The sequence below is a fragment of the Porites lutea genome, chromosome 11, assembly GCF_958299795.1.
Source record: "Porites lutea chromosome 11, jaPorLute2.1, whole genome shotgun sequence".
Classification (NCBI taxonomy): Eukaryota; Metazoa; Cnidaria; class Anthozoa; order Scleractinia; family Poritidae; genus Porites; species Porites lutea.
Window position 1 is genome coordinate 28,011,497 of NC_133211.1, and position 17,110 is coordinate 28,028,606.

The window sequence follows — 17,110 nt, forward strand, 5'->3', positions numbered from 1 at the left end:
CTCTCCTTCCCATTATGTCCAAGGTTTGCGTAAGGGCAGCACGCTCACAGTTTGTTAATTTTCTAGACCAAAATAAAAAAAAATTCAAAACTGAAAAGTGGTAATAGGATATTCCACTCGACCGAAACTGCTCTACTTTATTTCACAGATGGAAGAGAAAAAAGCCAGAAAAACGTATCCGTGATCGTCCTTTTAGACATATCTAAGGCGTTCGATATAGCATACGTCACGATCTGCTGTGTCAAAACTTTACAGTTAGGTGTGTCCATTGCTGCGTGCGATTGGTTTGGAAGCTACCTTTCACAACGAATTGAAAATTGAAATTGCAATTAGTTCGGAATTTTGCAGACCAGATGGCTTCCTATTCCTGATAAACTGCTTTTAAATGATTTTTTTATGGTCCATAAGTGCATAAATGGTCGAGCACCAGACTACCTTAGTCAAAAATTTACACGTAGACAGGCTCACCATGACAGAAATCAGTACACGATACAAAAATGAACTGAATCTACCGAGATGCAAACTGGGCAGCGATCTTTCGCCTTTTGGGGGGGGGGGGGGGGGCGGGGGCGGGGGGCTACCTGTTGGAACAAACTACCCAAAGACATCAAGGAAGTAGCAGATTGCCGAAATTCTAAGAAGAGACTTATGAATATGTTCTTAAAATGACTTTGATCATATTCATACTTATTACTGGTCGAATAGTTTAATTATTTTTTCTTGTATCTAGTTAGTTGTTAAATAGTTAGCTCATTATGACTGAAAAGCCCTGTAAAGGGAGTATTAATAAATGTATGTATGTCAAATAAACTGCTTTAACAAATCAACTTACTTCTTTAAAACAATGTTTATTTGTATGTGAATTTAGGTAATAGACCTCTTGGGGCCTGTTTACATGGAGGTGGGGGACCCCAGATAGGTGAGGTAACATGTGGCGGGTCACCCCACCTATCATATAAACGTGATTAAATCAAAATGAGAGATTATGTGGACAAACGAGTTACCCCACCTAAGCGGGTTACCTCACCTACCTAGGGTCCCCCACCTCCATGTAAACAGGCCCTTAAGCTTATCTGGTTTTTTTTCCCAATGTAAGTCATGTGATAATTCTAGAGATCTTTTCAAGCTTTAAAGGTCTATGCATATTTTATTGGGTCCCATGACATGACATTGTTGAAACGGTACACTGTACGTTTTCAACAGAATAATCGAGTGTAGCTTTTTTTGAGAGTCGAGGGGAGAATGTAGAGGGTCGAGGGTAAAATGTCGAGGGAAGAATGTCGAGGGTCGATAAAATGACAGATTTTTTTCCGGGCGAGTAAAAATGCATTCCTTGCGAATTTTATCGACAATTTTCATGTCGGAACCCCATGTTACTCAAACTAAGCCTTTGAATCCTTACGGCATCAACATGAGAGGAGTGTACGTAATCAGAAGAAAAATAAACCTGTCACGCTTTGCGCCTTTTTGCCGTGTTTGTTCGCTTTTCTCCATAGCTAATGGCCCTTTTCGAAATACCGTAAAATTCCGAAAATATGCCCCTCCATGTATGTATGAGCCCCTCCAAATATAACGCAAAACGTAAACGTAACGCAAAAAACCCTCCGTTAAATCGCTCCTCCAAATATAAGCCCCCGGGGGCTTGTACTTGGAAAATTGCCCTCAAATACAAAGTAAAACAAAGTAAAAACGATAAATTTACTTCCAACTATAAGGCTAGCCCAATCGATTTTGAAACGCAAATTTCCCTCCGTGAATAAGCCCCTCGAAAAGGGTCTTTGAAAAATATAAGCCCCGGGGCTTATTTTCGGAATTTTACGGTACTTCCATTCAAAAGCTCCTCAAAAATACGTTTGCTTAGACAGGAGAATAAATCCGAAAAAAATAAATCCGTAGGGAGATACCTGAGTGAATTAAGCGGTAACCCTTTAACATTTTCCGTGGAAGTTCTGTCGTACAACTAATTAAAAAATATATAAACCATTGAATTTGCAAGTACTCGTATCTTACCGAGGACTCGTCCCGGCTAAGCTGAGCTTAGGCTCAACTGATCGTTAAGTCTCGCATTCACTACCGTGGTCGAGGTGTGTTTGTTACGTCAGTAGCCCTTTGCACTGTGTGTACCATAGCGTTTCTACCGATATTTTTAGTAATACTGGACACTGTTATCATTAAACAGCTCAATCGTCGATTTTCACATGTGCCTAATTTAATTCAAGACGTAACTGCTTTGAGATGGGACGTCTGAATCAACTAACTTCGACAGTTTCAAATTAAATACGACTTTGTCGAATCTGCGACTGAAAATTCAACTTTGGTTCAACATTTGATTTAAAAGTCGCATTTCACATGTGCCGAATATAATGCATTAATTGTAGAAACCCTCATTCACACTGGATAAAATTTTTTCTAGAGATTGGGAATATTTACAACAAACAGAGTTAAACTTGGCACCATGACCACCATCATATTCCATGTCTGAATTAACTGCCGTATTTTATTACTTTCATCGACTAAAATAGGTGTTCGGCACTCCTAAGAAATTCCGCGTTTGAAAGGGGCCTAACTAGCCTCCCCGCAGACGTCCTTTGGGGTTCGTTTGTCACGCATTCATTATTACGAACTCCAAAGGACGTCTGCGGGGAGGCTAGGGCCTAACATGACGTAAGTCTCAGCTTAGTGGTTTGCAGGTTGTTATTAAGTTGAGGGTTAAATTTAAGGTCGTTTGACGGCTGACAGTTGACCCAATTAAGACCCTCTAAGATTAGATTAAATCTATTTAGATTATGTAGTTACATCTTCCATTTTATATGGCTTAGTATCATTTATTTTATTGTATTTATTTTTTAGTATTTTTGAGGACCACAAGTTTATTAGCTTTGGCTATTTAGGGTTCGAAACTCTCTTTAAATAGATTGCTTTCAAGTGTATGTGTCTACGTGTGTTTTGATCAGTTATATTTTATCTGCAATTGCTTATTGTATGTTATCTTTTTTGTTTCTCTGTATTAGCATTTTTTTGGTTGTATCCACTTAATTAGGAATTCATTATATTTTTCCATCTATTAGGGCAATGTATTAGTTTTACTTTTTTTGTCCTTTTTCTCTTAAGTTATTTCTTAATGAACTATTCGTTTCTGTAAAGTAGTTTAACCTATTGAGAAATAAAACACTACTACTACTTACTGCTTACCCTCTTTAAATAAAGAGAGCGTTTTCGAATCGTTGCGTTTTCGATGAAAACTGTGGACGGAAGGCCTAAACGTATCAAAATGTGCAGGCGTTTTCGTTTTGACCTACTTTCAAGAGCGTTTTCAAAACGCGCGATGCTTTCTCGATGAAAACTCTCAGCTCATAAATGTGGTAAGAAGGCCCAAACGCACCGACGACATGTATGCGTTTTCCAACGAAAACGCTTTTGTGTTGACGGGGCCTAAAATAAAGCGCCTCAAAAATATGCAAGCAGCGAAACAAACAACATACAAATTCTCGTTGCATGATAGTATTTTTTAAAAAGATGTAGGAAACTATGATTTAAAATGAAATTAAATGTACAGATATATGTTGTAATACGTTATCCTTTGTACACTTTGTACACTATCATTTCGCGCAAAGACAAGGCAATTAAATCATAAGATTAAGCTACAACATATAAACCTAGTAATCTTTCTTTGCAAATGTCCTTAAAGTAATAAGATCTTTCTAGTAATCTTTCGTCGTCATGAGTATGATCTGTATACTTCAATGAAGAGTCCAAAACGCGGTTACAAATTTGCAAGAGACGGGTCATGCCAAGTACGCTGAAAGGTACGTTTTTTTTGCTTATTTGGAGCATAAAAAACGTGGTTGATGTCCTCTGTTTTGGCTGAAAAATTTTGCGCAAAATAGATTTTCAGTGGCTATTGTATTATGGTACAAGTATAACCCGCGGGCGCAGGATTGGTCTATTCGTTTTCGCCTCAGCATTCAACATTCCAGGAACATGCGCGGCTCGAATTCCGCGGCTTCTCTTCTTTCAAAACGTCTCTAATCTGTGACATACAGACTAAACAACCATTCACCCCGCATACTTTCATATCAGTCAATTTTGCTACTAGGTAACTCGAACAAATCAAGCTCGAAACAATGAATATTTTTCAGTTGACTTGCTGCAATCTGTCAAGAAACTTAGACGCTTCCCAGTAAGCTGAGCCAAGGTAACTTTCCACTGAAAAGTCAAATTCTTGAAGATTCGACGCAGTAAAGCCAGTTACAGGGGTCGGACCTGATCTTGGTGTCTGAAGCGGTGAAGAAAACAAGTGTCCAGCTGAAGTGTTAGCTTTTTCGTTACAAACCCACTCCATCACCTGGAAAAGAAATAAACGAGTTAGTTTCTTAAGAAACTTTACAAAGTGGCCACCCAACCTTGTTCATGGCGCTTTACCCTAGCGAAGGGAAAAGCGCCCTGAAAAGCTAATGCTTCGAGCGCTAACGCTTCACGAGGCTGAGTTCTTCAGATGAAAGGTTCAAACCCCAAGCCGTTTGAGCCTTCTCCAGTTTAATAATACGCTTGAATGTCTCTAAACAGCTTCACTCTCCAATGCTCAATGTTCAACCCTCTTTAACTTCTATCTAATAAGACGCAACAATCCGGCAGGCATATGGACTTCTTTTTTTGCTTTCGCGCCTTTAGTCATCTCGGATAACGGATAGTCCCTTTACACAGACCCCTATGGAAAAGCCTTACCCTGGTTACCAGAGTTTCTACTCGCATACGGTGGACACGTCAATTCACTAAAGACTTGAACAAAACTGGAAACTACGCATAAACTACACATGTTTCTGACACCAAGGGTAGAGTAGCCCGCGTTTCGGACGGAATTCACCATTACGCTTGTGAAAATTATCCACTAAGAATAACGTCAAAGATAGCCTGGAAAAAACAGCCGATTTTTCAGGAAGCCATCACTATTTCCTCGCGAAATGACGTCTGAGGAGAGAGCGCAGAAATTCCACACTGCTGACTGGTCACTACCTCTGAGTAGTGCTTCTGATTGGTCGCACCGCAAGGGAAATTTGCTTTAACCAATCATAAACACTACCTGGTCTGGGTTGTGAAACGTCATCAGTATGGATTTCTGCGCTCGTTCCTCATTCTTCAGTTCGCAAGGTACATGTGTCCAGTGGTGGGGTCGCGAAATGTCGGCTGTTCTCTAATGCTAAGTCTGTGACGCAGGTAATCCCTAATGTCGGCGGAGAAGAGGTCTTAATTGCCAAAGTGCGCGCTCAAAAAGAAGAGTATATCTTTACTGACCTTTGGATTGGCTTTTGTCTGGTTGTTGTTTAATTCTTTGTCATCATGTTTTTCAAGCAGTTCCTTCAATGATTCAATTTGCGCCAACAGCTCCTGTCTCTCGTTCACTAAATCTTGCACTGCTTCTGGTTGCAAGTTGTTTTGTATTTCAACATCATGTTCTTTTGATCTTAACCGCGTTTGTAAAACAAGCAGCTGTTCCTTTATACGCTGATTTTCCTCTGCATATCGTTGCGCCTCAAGAGATGAACTTGGCGAAGCCATTAAAGAAGACTCTGGTAATGACTCCACATTCAGTTGGTTCCCAGTCTCGCTGCGAATAAATTCGCTGACAAAAGCCGGGGGCTGAGTGTTGCTTTTAGGTGTTGAGGTCACAGGAGTTCGTCCTTTTAACCTTTCAACTTCCTCTTCTAATTTATCAACCTGAGACTGTAAACGTTTACCTTGCTTTAACAAGAAGTCGTTTTCTTCCCGTAGTTTTGAATTTTCTTGTTCGATTCTTACTTGATTTTCCTTTGATTCTGGCAATTGATTCTTCAAAGTCATAATATCTGATAAACTTTCTTTTTCCTGACTTTCTTCTTCTTGTTTCTCCCTCTCACTCAATGCTTCTTTGAGAAATCTATTTTCTATCTCAAGATTTTCCTTGTCTTGGATCAATTTTTCATTCTCCTTTTCAATACTGGGTAAATCAACTCCTTCTCTGTGACCCGATTTTCTCAAGCTTTCCGTTTCGAGATAAAGAACTTGATTTTGCCTTCTAAGAACTTCATTTGCTCGCTTCAGGGCTTGAATTTTGCTTTTCTTTTTGTTAATATCGCGTTGTAGAATTTCTAACTCGTCCTCTAATCTAACCTGTTCTTTCATCGAAGAGCAAAGCTGTTCCTTTGTTTGATTCAGATCATCAGGTTCAAGAAGGCTTGTTTGTAATCCCATTTCGATTCTCGGAGTGAGGAGAACTTCATCGTACTTCTCCTTTTCCTCTTTGTGTTTTTGCTTTAGAGCTAAAAACTTTTCTTTTAATTTGTTATACTTTTCTTGCAATTTGTTCAGTTCGTCCTTACATGTCTCTATTTCGCCCGTCAACTTTCCCTTGTCCATCTCCGACTCAGTCAACGATCTACTAAGTTTCTCAACTTCTTCATGTTCTTCTGACTGCGCTTTCTCACTTTGAGAAACATAACGGGAAAACTTTTCTTTTTCTTTTATGAGCTCACCTCTAAGCTCGTTATTGTGGCTTTTGAGATCGGAGATGACTCTCTCTGATTTGATTTTCTCTTGTTCCGCTTGATGCATATGCGTTAGGTGCTTTTCCGTTTCTAACAATACTCTTTCTCGCCCTTTCTGCTCTGTGTCAAGTACATTGAATAACTTTGACATTTCCTCTGTTTTTCGCTTCACCTCCTCTTCTAACGCTTTAATCTTCCTAGCACTTGCTTCATCTGCTTTGATATGTTCAGCCAGGATGTTCTTTTCATATTGCTTCTGTGTCTTTTCTAGCTCATCTCGTTCAAACTTACTTCTTGACAATTCCTCAGATTGCATTCGATTGGTGTGTTGAACACTTTCCAACTGGGACTTCAAAGCTGCATTTTCTTTCGTTATTTTCTTAAGTTCTTGCTTCTGCGATTTCTGAGCTTCGCTAATTTTGAGTTGCTCTGCCGTTAAATTGGCCTCATGGGCTACCTGCTGCTGCTGAAAATCTTCAAGCATTTGTTTAAGTTCCTCTTTTTCTTTTTGTTTAGTTTCATTGAGTTTATGCGCTGTATCTAATTCAGCTTTGAGACCGACCACCGTATTAGCGTGTTCTTCGTTTACTTTAAGTTGTTCAGCTGCTAGATTAGCTTCATGTGTTAATTTCTGTTGCTTAAATGTGTCAAGCTCTAGTTTTAGCTCATTTATCTGATTGTTTTGTTCTTCATTCAGTTTGCGCTGTGCTTCCAAATCAGCTTTTAGAACCTGGACCGTCTTCGCATGCACTTCTTTAGCTGTCAGCTGTTCTGCAGTGGAGCTTGCGTCCTTTGCCTTTTGTTGTCTTTGATATTCTTCAATCGCATAATTAAGCTTTGTTATTTCTCTCTCTTGCGCTTCATTTGTGTGCCAAGCTTTCTCAAGTTGTGACTTGACATCGTTGAGTTGCTCTGCTTTCTCACTGTTTGCCTGAAGTGCGGTTTCTAAGTCGGCCTCTAGAGTCTTGATTGTCTTAGAAAATTCTTCCTCTACAGCTTCCTGATTAGATAATTTCTTTGCTTCATTATCCTTCTCACTAACATGCAACTGTTCTTTTAAGTTCTTTACCTCTTCGTCGTGTCTTTCCTGCAGTTTAATCATGCGATCCTGTGAGTTTTTAACAGAAAGTCTTTCCTCTTCAAGGGTTTGGCGCAACGTTTCAATCTCATAATTAGTGGACTCGATTCTTCTAGTGTTAGAGGCGGATTTACTTCTTTCGGCTTCCAGTTCTGCCTGCAGCTTCTCAATTTTTTCTTCATAGTCTTCTGCAAGTCCCTTCATCTGTTGTTCGTATTCTAAGCCCAAGTTCGAACCAGGGTTTCCCGCAAAATTGTCGTTGACCGCTTGCGCAGAAACAATTGGTTCTATTTCCTGTGAATAACGAAGAGTTTGTAATTCTTCTCGGAGGTTTTCTTTCTCAATCTCAGACTGCGTTCGATAATTCTCAAGGCTTTCAGTTTTCGCATAGAGTTTTTTAATTGTCTCTTCGTACTGTGAAACTTTTTTGCTGGTTTCCTCTTCATCTTCCAGTCCCCTTTTCCGCAGTTGTTGTATCTCTTGCACCAAAGCATCCTTTTCTTTTCTGTACTTTTGGCAATCAGCGTCGAGTACTTTGATATTTTCATTGAGCCTTAAGATGATTTCGTCAGACTTCTTCTTGTGCGTGTCAACAGCTGCAACTTTATCCTCTTTCTCTTTCTCGATGCTTTCCCTGAGTTTAGACATCTTCATTTCACCTTCTTTCAATTGCTTCTCCATTGTATTTTCTAGGTTTCGTTTTTCAGCTTCCAGCTTAGCTATCGTATCTTGCATAGTTGTAAACTCATCAATAGACCTCTCTTTTGTGGTTTTCAACTCTTCATTGAGATTCTGGAGCTGTAACTCGTAGTTCATAACCTCGGAATCAAGCTTCATATTTGTTTGACTCAATTCAGTAATCTCTTTCTGTAGATTCTCCGCAGTTGTTTTGTACTCTTCCAGTTTAGCCTCAGAGTTCATCTTTGCCTCAATTGCGCCTTCAAGCTGCTTTTCAAGTCCAGATATTTTTTGCAAGCGTTCTTCTTGCTCAGAATCTTGCTCAAGTATATTCTTGCTACGTGTTAACTGTCTTTCAAGATCCGAAACTTTAGTTTTGTATTCTTCAAGCTCTGCCTCAGTATTCTGGCTTTCTTCCCTTAAAACATCCAGTTCATATTCAAGTTCAGCAGTTCTTGTATGCAAATCCGTATCTGCCTCGGTTCTTCCTTCCATGCCTCGCATTCTTTCCACTTCGCCTTCAAGCTCGGCGACTTTTTGTTTATACCATTCTATATCCTCTCCTAACAACCTTATTTGTTCCTCTTGATTTCCTTTTATTATCTCGATTTGTTCCCTCAGCACATGAGAGGTCTTTCGCTTTACCCCCTGATTGCCGTCATTCTTGGTGGTCTCCAATTCGCTGGAAAGATCCCCTACCACTAAATCGAATTCCCTCTTCAGATTTTCATTCTCCGATTGAAGAGTTTCCAAAGTTTCGTGAAGTTTTTCAAGTTCCCTTTCGTGTCCCCTTTTTATTGATTTGATTTCCAGCCGAAGTTCTTCTGATGTTCTCTTTTCTTCATCAAGTTCTTTTCCTTCAATATGACTCCTCTCCGCTGCTTGCAAACGTTGTTCATAATCGGAGACAACCTTGTCGACTTTCATTTGATGTTCTTCGTTGAGTTCGTCTCGAAGTTTTTCTTCTCTTTCTTCAGATTCTTTTTCTTGCTCTGAAAGCATACCTTCCAATAATTGACGCGACTCGATAAATTCGTTTCGTTCCTTTTGAAGATTCTCTTTGAGCTCCCTTATCTCAATTTCATATTCTTCGAGTTTCTTGTGCATGGCTTCGCCGGCGATAACATGATCCTCGTGACTCTGAGAACTGACTAACAATTCTTCCTTTTCTCTCTTAAATGCTTGCTCCAGTTGTTCAATGTCTTCGTGGTGTTTAGTAATCACGTCCTCGGCTTGAGTTTTGAGTTCTGTTATGGTTTTCTTCAGCACTTCTTTTTCGCTGTCAAATTCACCCTTCGCTTCTTCTAACTGAGTTTCAAACTCGTTTTTCATAATCAGCAAATCCTGAGCCATTTGGTTATCGCTTTCTTGCAGCTGACTGTTCAAATTTGCAACCTGATCTTGTAACTGTTGAATCTGGTTTTCGTAATGCTCTTTTTGTGACGCGTCCATGGAAACATTATGGCTTATTTCGATATGATTGGTCTTTTTACTATTCAGTTCATCGATCTCCTCTTGATGCGCCCTCAAAAGCGCCTTTTTCTCTTGTTCAAACGCAATCTTAAGCTCGCTTAAGCTCTCTTGGAACTCAAACTCTTGATTCTCTACCTTTTCGACCGCTTCGGATGCCTTCATAATTTGAGTTTGCAGCTTTTCCTTAAGAACTGTAATCTCGTCTTCATAATTACTCTGTATTGCTGCCATTTGCTCCTTCAAAGCCTCGACTTCAGGTGAATGATCACGAGATCCAACGTCACTGGAATCGTAATCAGATTCCTTCTTTAATTCCGCCACTCGTTTCCAGCGCTCTTCCCTGAGTTTTAAATCCTCCATCTCCTTCCTCAACATTTCCAGCTCGATTTCGTGTTCACTGTTCATTTCTTCAAGCTCTTTCTTCAGTTCCCTGGTTTCCTGTCTGTGTCGTCCCTCCATCTCCTGTATGTATCTGTCTTTTTTCTGGAGTGTTTCTTGAAGAGCGTCTTGATCTTCGGTTACCTAGCAAATGAAGTATGTTTTAGTTCTCCAATACTCAGACTTAAGGAGTATGGAAGGACAAGAATAAAACAAAAGACAATAAAAAATGGGGACGAACGTCCACCTCCATACCCTGGAGTTCTTAACGTTACGTAGCGAACCTTCGCACCAAAGGTCAGTGACAAACGATCGGCGATCGAGGCACGTAATGTAGCAGTTATGCAGTAGGAAGTGCGAGAAGGGCCCTTCCCAGGGGTAGTGATAACATTGGGGCAAGCCTTGAACTGTCAGAGACTAGAAACTGTACAGCTTCTCGCATATGTAAAGAATGGATACATCGCGTACCTGGCGAAGCGAGTACATTTTACAGTTCAACCACCCGCCCAGGTTGGAAAAAAACTCCCAAACAGACTTTCCTCTCTGTCCTAAACAGGGAAGATCATTTCGAGAAAGTCTGTCTTAATTGTGACAAGGGTATTGCTTGCACGATTGAGTTGATTTGTTTGATGAAATTTGTTTGTGCTCCAAGTATACAAAAGCAACGACTATAACGTCAATTTTCTCCATCGCAATTGCCAATAAATGGCTTTAAAACAAGACGGGGTGCATTTTGCCCTTTGTCCTATACAGGGTAATAAAATTGAGGGTGTTGTCCTAAAAAGGGTATGTATTTTAGGAATTTTTTGTCCTCAACATTTGCAGGCTTTCAAACCCTCAGCGGCTCACCTCTATGTTGAACTCTCCGGACGCGCGGGACACGAGTTAGTTACACATCAGCTCTCCTATCGATCCAATCTGTTTTAAGTTTTTGTCATGAATATTCTCCTTAATTATAGAAATGTATCTTGTTAATCGATCTTCCTCTAATTGCTTTGATCTTATTACTTGATAAGAAAATGGTCAAAGCCCAGAACCGGTCAACCTCTTCGCCTCCCCAGGCAGACTCAAGCTGACTCAGCTAGACTCCACTGGCACAATTCAGTTAAAAAGATGCTGTTAAAATTTTAGCGCCATAAAGAGTACCTACCTGTTGCAGGTCAAACGAACTTTTGCTTCTCATCATTTCATGCTCTTCGATTAAACTTTCGCATTCCTCGGACTTCCGCGATAACTTGTCACTGATATCACGGAGCGTGTCATCCTTCTCTTGCACTTGCCTCTCTAGGTTCATCACCATCTCTGTTAATATTTTGGGGTCTTTTGGGAGTTCTGGGTTTGAATTAGTTCTTCCATTTGTCTGCGCAACAAAGAGAAAACAGTTTATATACCGTACTATCTCGGTGACAATAGCACTGAAATACAAGACAGAGACAAGAATTGCTGATTTTTTGGTTGGGTTTTTATATTTTCTAATTTTCACCACATTTCGACTGGAGTGACGAATTGATATTATTTATTGTGAATATTTTAGACAAAATCTCATTCATAAGCAAGTTGTATGCCGTCATCTGTTTACCCTGAAACATAGCAAGTCTTACTGGTAATGATATCCCTAAAGGCTAAACATTTAATATCTAATTAACATTGAGAATTAACAACCTGTTATACTTTTTTTTTTCCCATCACTGAATAAATAAAGAAGTAGGGGGAACACGTGACGTAGTCTCCTTGAGTGCTCTAGCTGCTTCTTAAGTGCTTTACAACAGATAACATTGTATAATATACAGATTTAGCCACAGCTAAAAGTAAAGCTCTGGTTAATATACTTAGAAACTAAAAAGTAGGACCGTGTAATGAGAACGGAATCAAAATCAATAAATCTAATTAGCGAAAAAACAAATTGGCACGTACAGCACACTTTTTTTTGTACATTTTTTTGCCGTTGTTTTGCGCGACTTAAACGTAAAACTTCCTAGTTACTTATTATTTTACGGTGGAATTGTCGTGTGTGCTCACCAAAAATTTTGTTACTTGGTTCCTGTTCACTTTTATTCTTTCACAGCCGCTCATTTTCACATTGCTAGCCGTTAGCATTCCTCATTTTCGCTATGAAATGTTCACGTTTTTCTTCCAACGAAATTCGTATCCTTTGTTTTCAATCACTCACGTGAGTATAGACATCCAAAATTACGTCGAAAAATTCTCGACCTTGTGGTTATTTTTCCCCTAAACGTGCGGGTGGCCATGCGATTTCCTGCCAAATGAAATCTTTTGTTGCATTTGGGTTGCCATATCTGTTAATTGAGTTGTTTTACATTGGTGTGCCTGTGGTGCGGACGGATGGGCGATCGGGCGGGCGGACGTACTGTCACGTGACTATCAAAATTTCTTGGATGCATAGGTAACCAAATTTCCTTACCCATGATGCTTCGCTGCGAGGGCTCCGCTATAATGATGTGAATGATACTCGCGTTGTGATTGGTCGTTGCCCATGTGTATTAGATATCAGATACGTGGATGACGTCACGGGAAACTTGTTTTCTTTGTTTTGTTCAACATGACGCGCGGGTTTGAAAATGTTTGTGTGATTATTTCGGATTAAGAAAGTTAAAGCCTTGAAAAACGTTTAGCAGGAGCTATTTACAAAGACGAAAAATAGAAAAACGAAGACAAATAGAGTTTTCTGACAACTTGAGAATGCCTAAACTGCAAGAAAACTTCACAACACAGTTGTCATCGTGAATCATCGCTACGAGAGACTCGCTTTTTTACAAAATGTTTTCGCCATTATTCTGCTTTGAGCAAGTGAAAACGTAAAAAAAACTTTTCGAAGAAGCTGTTTACAAGTAAGACAAAAAAAATAAAAGAAGAGGTAGAGACGAAAAGTAGCATTTGGGACTTTAAAATGCCTAATACGCTAGCAAATCCTCGAACAGTCAAGCGGTACGAGACAGGTATGTGTTTGGGTCTGTTCAGTAATAGATCGCAGAAGACGTCAAAATGTGGTAAACACATCAGTGACACACTCACCTAGCCTGCGGCTCGTTTGCCACTTCTTTGTTTTTAAAACATTTTGACGTCATCTCTGATCTATTACTAAACAGACCCACGGCAACATGGAATTTATTTGTTAAACAGAACACAGTGAAAGCTTCTTTAATTGTCTTATGATAAAGAATCCGTTAAATTCCCCCACGCGTTACTTTCTGTTATTTTCAAAACAAACTATTGCCAGATGGCGTGACAGCTTTACACTCTCATAAAGCACGCTTTTTCAACCAATCAGAGTGTGCGTTATATTTGAACTTCCACTGCGTGACAGTATTAATAGATTGCGTGATTTTAGTTAGGAATGTCGAGTTTCAAAGGTAGAAACCCGGGGGGGTACTCCCTTATAAGGGCTTAATGGGGACGTGCGGCCTGCCAGGGTATGTTTGTCTGGATTTTTGTCTTAATCCGGGTATCGATTTTATCAATTTTTGTCTTAAACGAGGTATCTTTTCTTGGACGATAAACAGCCTGCGCGTATGTTCTATGAACTAAACTACGAGTCTGTTGATCAAGATGTAAACAGTTTTGTGATTGCCAATGGATTAAATAAGGAAGAGTTTCGATATTTATTACCGTCTTACAAATCAACGACCGAAATACATTATTTACACATTACAATATCCATGATAAAGTCTGTTTTCTTTTTAACAATAGTGATTCACATATCAGCAGGCTAGCTGCTAATTTCATCTTTCAAGCATTTGAAAGACGAAAGAAACATAGTTAATTCTACCGTTCATCATATCTGCATTTCCTTAAACTTAGCTGTTTATTATTGTTATTTTACCTGTACAAAATGGTAATACTGAATAAACTTGTTGTTGTTGTTGTTGTCTTACACAGGGTATGGTTTCGGGTCAAATGTCTTAAACAGGGTATCAAAAATCGGAATCTGTCTAAACAGGGTAGGAAAATCAGCGATTTTTGTCTTAAACAGGGTCAGGGTATGAGGGGCCGGGCCGCACCTCCCCACCCAAGGATATATCGAGTACCCCCGCCCCCCGGGGGTAGAAACAAGCGGTTGCACCCAGTAAGTTACGGAAACGAGAACGCCGCTAAAACAGACAAATGTTTTCCTCCCTATACTGACAAAATTTACACTAGTAAGAAGAGCCTGCCAAAACATGTCAACGTTTGTCGGGGTCCTGAGGGTTTCATGCTAGCAATCGTATTGCGTGACTCCATGGATGCAGATTTAATAATCGAGAAAGATATTCACCAAGACTATTAAAAGCGATCGCTTTTGATCTTTTGCCTGTGTTTCCCGATTTTCTAGATTGAAAACATAACAAACACTCTGGTTAGCTTCTGGTTGTGCTATTAATCGATCACGATTTTAAGTTTTAATGAACAACACATTCCCAATCAAAAAGGCTGTACGCGATATACCTTGAACGCTCTGGAAGATAAATGGTCGATAATAGGTTCTCTAGATAGTATGCTCGTTTTATAACTAACAAGGGATTCATTATAGATCAACTGTAAAAGATCAGAGGACGAAAGTTCCCTCTATATAAAAACAATCGATCCTAGCTCTCCACAGTTCCCTAGTCTCAAACTAAACAAACCGACAAATTCTCGCCAAAAGTTTTCTAACTTATCTGGCGGCAAAAACTTAAATTGGCTCGCTTGGACAACCGAAGAAACATATATCAAAAAGGTTCCAAAATTTCCTTACCAACGGAACTTTCGAATATTTGCTTTGAGATCACAATCGTCTGTTGTCAAGAGCAAATCAGAGAAGCTCGCATTTTCCCGTTACAGCTTGATCACTATTTTAATCACCATAAAATCCGAGTTTGTTAAGTTTTGATAAAGCGAATTAAGGAGCTGTATCACAAAGGCAAGCTTGGTAGTTACATGTAAAATAATGGCTTGTTTTCTAACCTTGGAAGCTACAGGTATTCCTGAACTAGTACCGGCTTGCGTCGAGCGTCCGGTCGAGGTCGGTTGAGCATTTCTCTTCATTGGAATGCCACTTTTAATACCTGGTACGGGAATGGAAGATCGAGCCTTTCCAAACATGTTCCTACGCTTGTAGCCTGAGGAAACTTCAGTTATTTTCAAATCAAAACCAATGTGACTTCTAAGACATCCATTTCAACCACTTGATGATCAGATTGCGTGAATATCAAATTACACGCGAAGGACGCGGGGTCTGTTGCCAAGTCAATTAGACGCCTGATTAGTATTCAAAAGTTATTGTGCGGGTTTGAGTTCCTTGTCTTTCAAAGTAACGTATTCAAATTAGGTTTACTTTTTGTAGCTACTGCGCAAACTCGAGTTGCTACAATGCATAGAGTCGATTTTACGAGGACTTTCAGTGTCACAGTGATATGTGTATCCCCGTGATATGTGTATCCCCATACACATATCCCTAGTGATATGTGTATCCCGGGTGGGGAAACAATAAACACTGATGCTCATCTACGACACAATAAGGAAATATCTTCTCTTGCTAAAGGAAATGTCGTCGATATCATCTAACATAACTAGTAACACAACTAGGGTTAAGACAGGAATCAAACAACATGCAAAGGTGGAATATTGTAGCGCTCGCAGAAGGGATACACATATCACTGACCCGGCGCAGAGAATATGTGTATCCCATGTTTTTTCTTCTCTTGCTAAAGAGAATATCGTCCATATAATCTATCAGAACAACTAGTAATACAACTAGGTTTACAGGAATCAAACAACTTGAAAGGTATATTATTATAGTGCTTGCACGGGGGGATACACATATCACTGGACCAGCGCAGAGCCGTATGTGTATCCCCTCTCATGATTTTTTTACTTTTCGAGTTATCCCTTGCTGAATGAAATTTTGTCAGTCATACTTATTTAACGCGACTAGTGACATATGAATTATAAACACGTTGCATAAGGAGAGGAGCCCGGGGGGGTACTCCCATATATTACCATGTGCCGCCCAAAGGGGTCGTGATTTTGAAGCTCCTGATTTAGAACGGGGTACCCATTTCAGAGGCGTTTTCTAGAACGGGGTATAATATTTCGAACGCACGAAAGCTCCAGTTTTGTAAGCAGCCATTTGAAATTATTCAAGGACAGATTGCTTTAAATACGGTTCAATGCGTTAACAAGCACACGGTTGTACTCTTTGCACCCTAGAGCGGAGTAAAAAAAAATTGGCCCATTTCTAGAAGGGGGTATCAGTTTTAGGGCGAATTCTAGAACTTGGCAGATTCCCTCTGATCATTGATATAAATAACAAGATACTTAATTACTTAAACTATCTCCAAGAAAAAGATGAAAATTCTATAGTTAAACAATCTTTAAAAATATCTGTTGACCTTTATCATAGTGGTCAAAATAGTTTTTACTCCAGTCTTAAGAAGATGACTGACTACTATGATTTCCCAGGCTTTAATTGTAATTTACTGAATAAATGTAAAATTAAGCAATATGTAGATCTTATGCAAAAGAAATATATCACTTACTGGGATCATACCCTTCAACATTCACAAAAACTTAACTTTTATTATAAAATCAAAACGAATTATAGCCCTTCTGTCTACCTAGATTTAACAAGAAAGAACCCTTCTAGGAAAACATTAGTGAAACTGAGAATAAGCAGTCACAAACTTAGGATTGAGACAGGTAGATACGACAATCTACCACGTGACGAAAGGTTATGCAATCTCTGCAATTGTAACAGAATTGAAGATGAAACTCACTTTTTATTAGATTGTCCAAGTTTTTCTTCCATAAGAGATATGTTCTTCTCTAAACTAGATCCTAAAATACCGTTTCTGCGACTACAATCACATGAGTCCTTATTATCACATCTGATGAATTCTCCTGACTATTTTATTAACATCCAATTAATTTCATTTATATCAACTTGCTTTGAATTGAGAGACAAACTTATCTCCGGAATAATTAATCCTACTGATGGTTAGAAATA

The 17,110-nt window shown here is 39.4% G+C and overlaps 2 protein-coding genes across 2 annotated transcripts in view; one reads left to right on the forward strand and one right to left on the reverse strand.

Annotated features, from left to right (window-relative positions):
- Positions 1-17,110, forward strand: part of LOC140952008 (small ribosomal subunit protein eS7-like) — a 149,688-nt gene that overhangs the window by 23,056 nt on the left and 109,522 nt on the right. The gene's annotated exons all lie outside the window — the stretch shown is intronic.
- LOC140951990 (uncharacterized) lies at positions 3,419-15,244 on the reverse strand. Its single transcript, XM_073401380.1, has 4 exons — positions 15,070-15,244; positions 11,279-11,488; positions 5,293-10,272; positions 3,419-4,345 (listed from the first exon to the last, which is right to left on the reverse strand). The coding sequence occupies exons 1-4, from the start codon at positions 15,205-15,207 to the stop codon at positions 4,136-4,138; spliced, it is 5,538 nt and encodes a 1,845-aa protein (XP_073257481.1). The 5' UTR covers positions 15,208-15,244; the 3' UTR covers positions 3,419-4,135.

Coding starts and splice junctions, on each gene's coding strand:
- LOC140951990 (XM_073401380.1), bottom strand. CDS start 15,207: ATGTTTGGAAAGGCTCGATCTTCCATTCCCGTACCAGGTATTAAAAGT. Junction 10,273..11,278: donor GTTCGTTTGACCTGCAACAG/GTAGGTACTCTT, acceptor TTCATTTGCTAG/GTAACCGAAGATCAAGACGC. Junction 4,346..5,292: donor AGACAAAAGCCAATCCAAAG/GTCAGTAAAGAT, acceptor TTTCTTTTCCAG/GTGATGGAGTGGGTTTGTAA.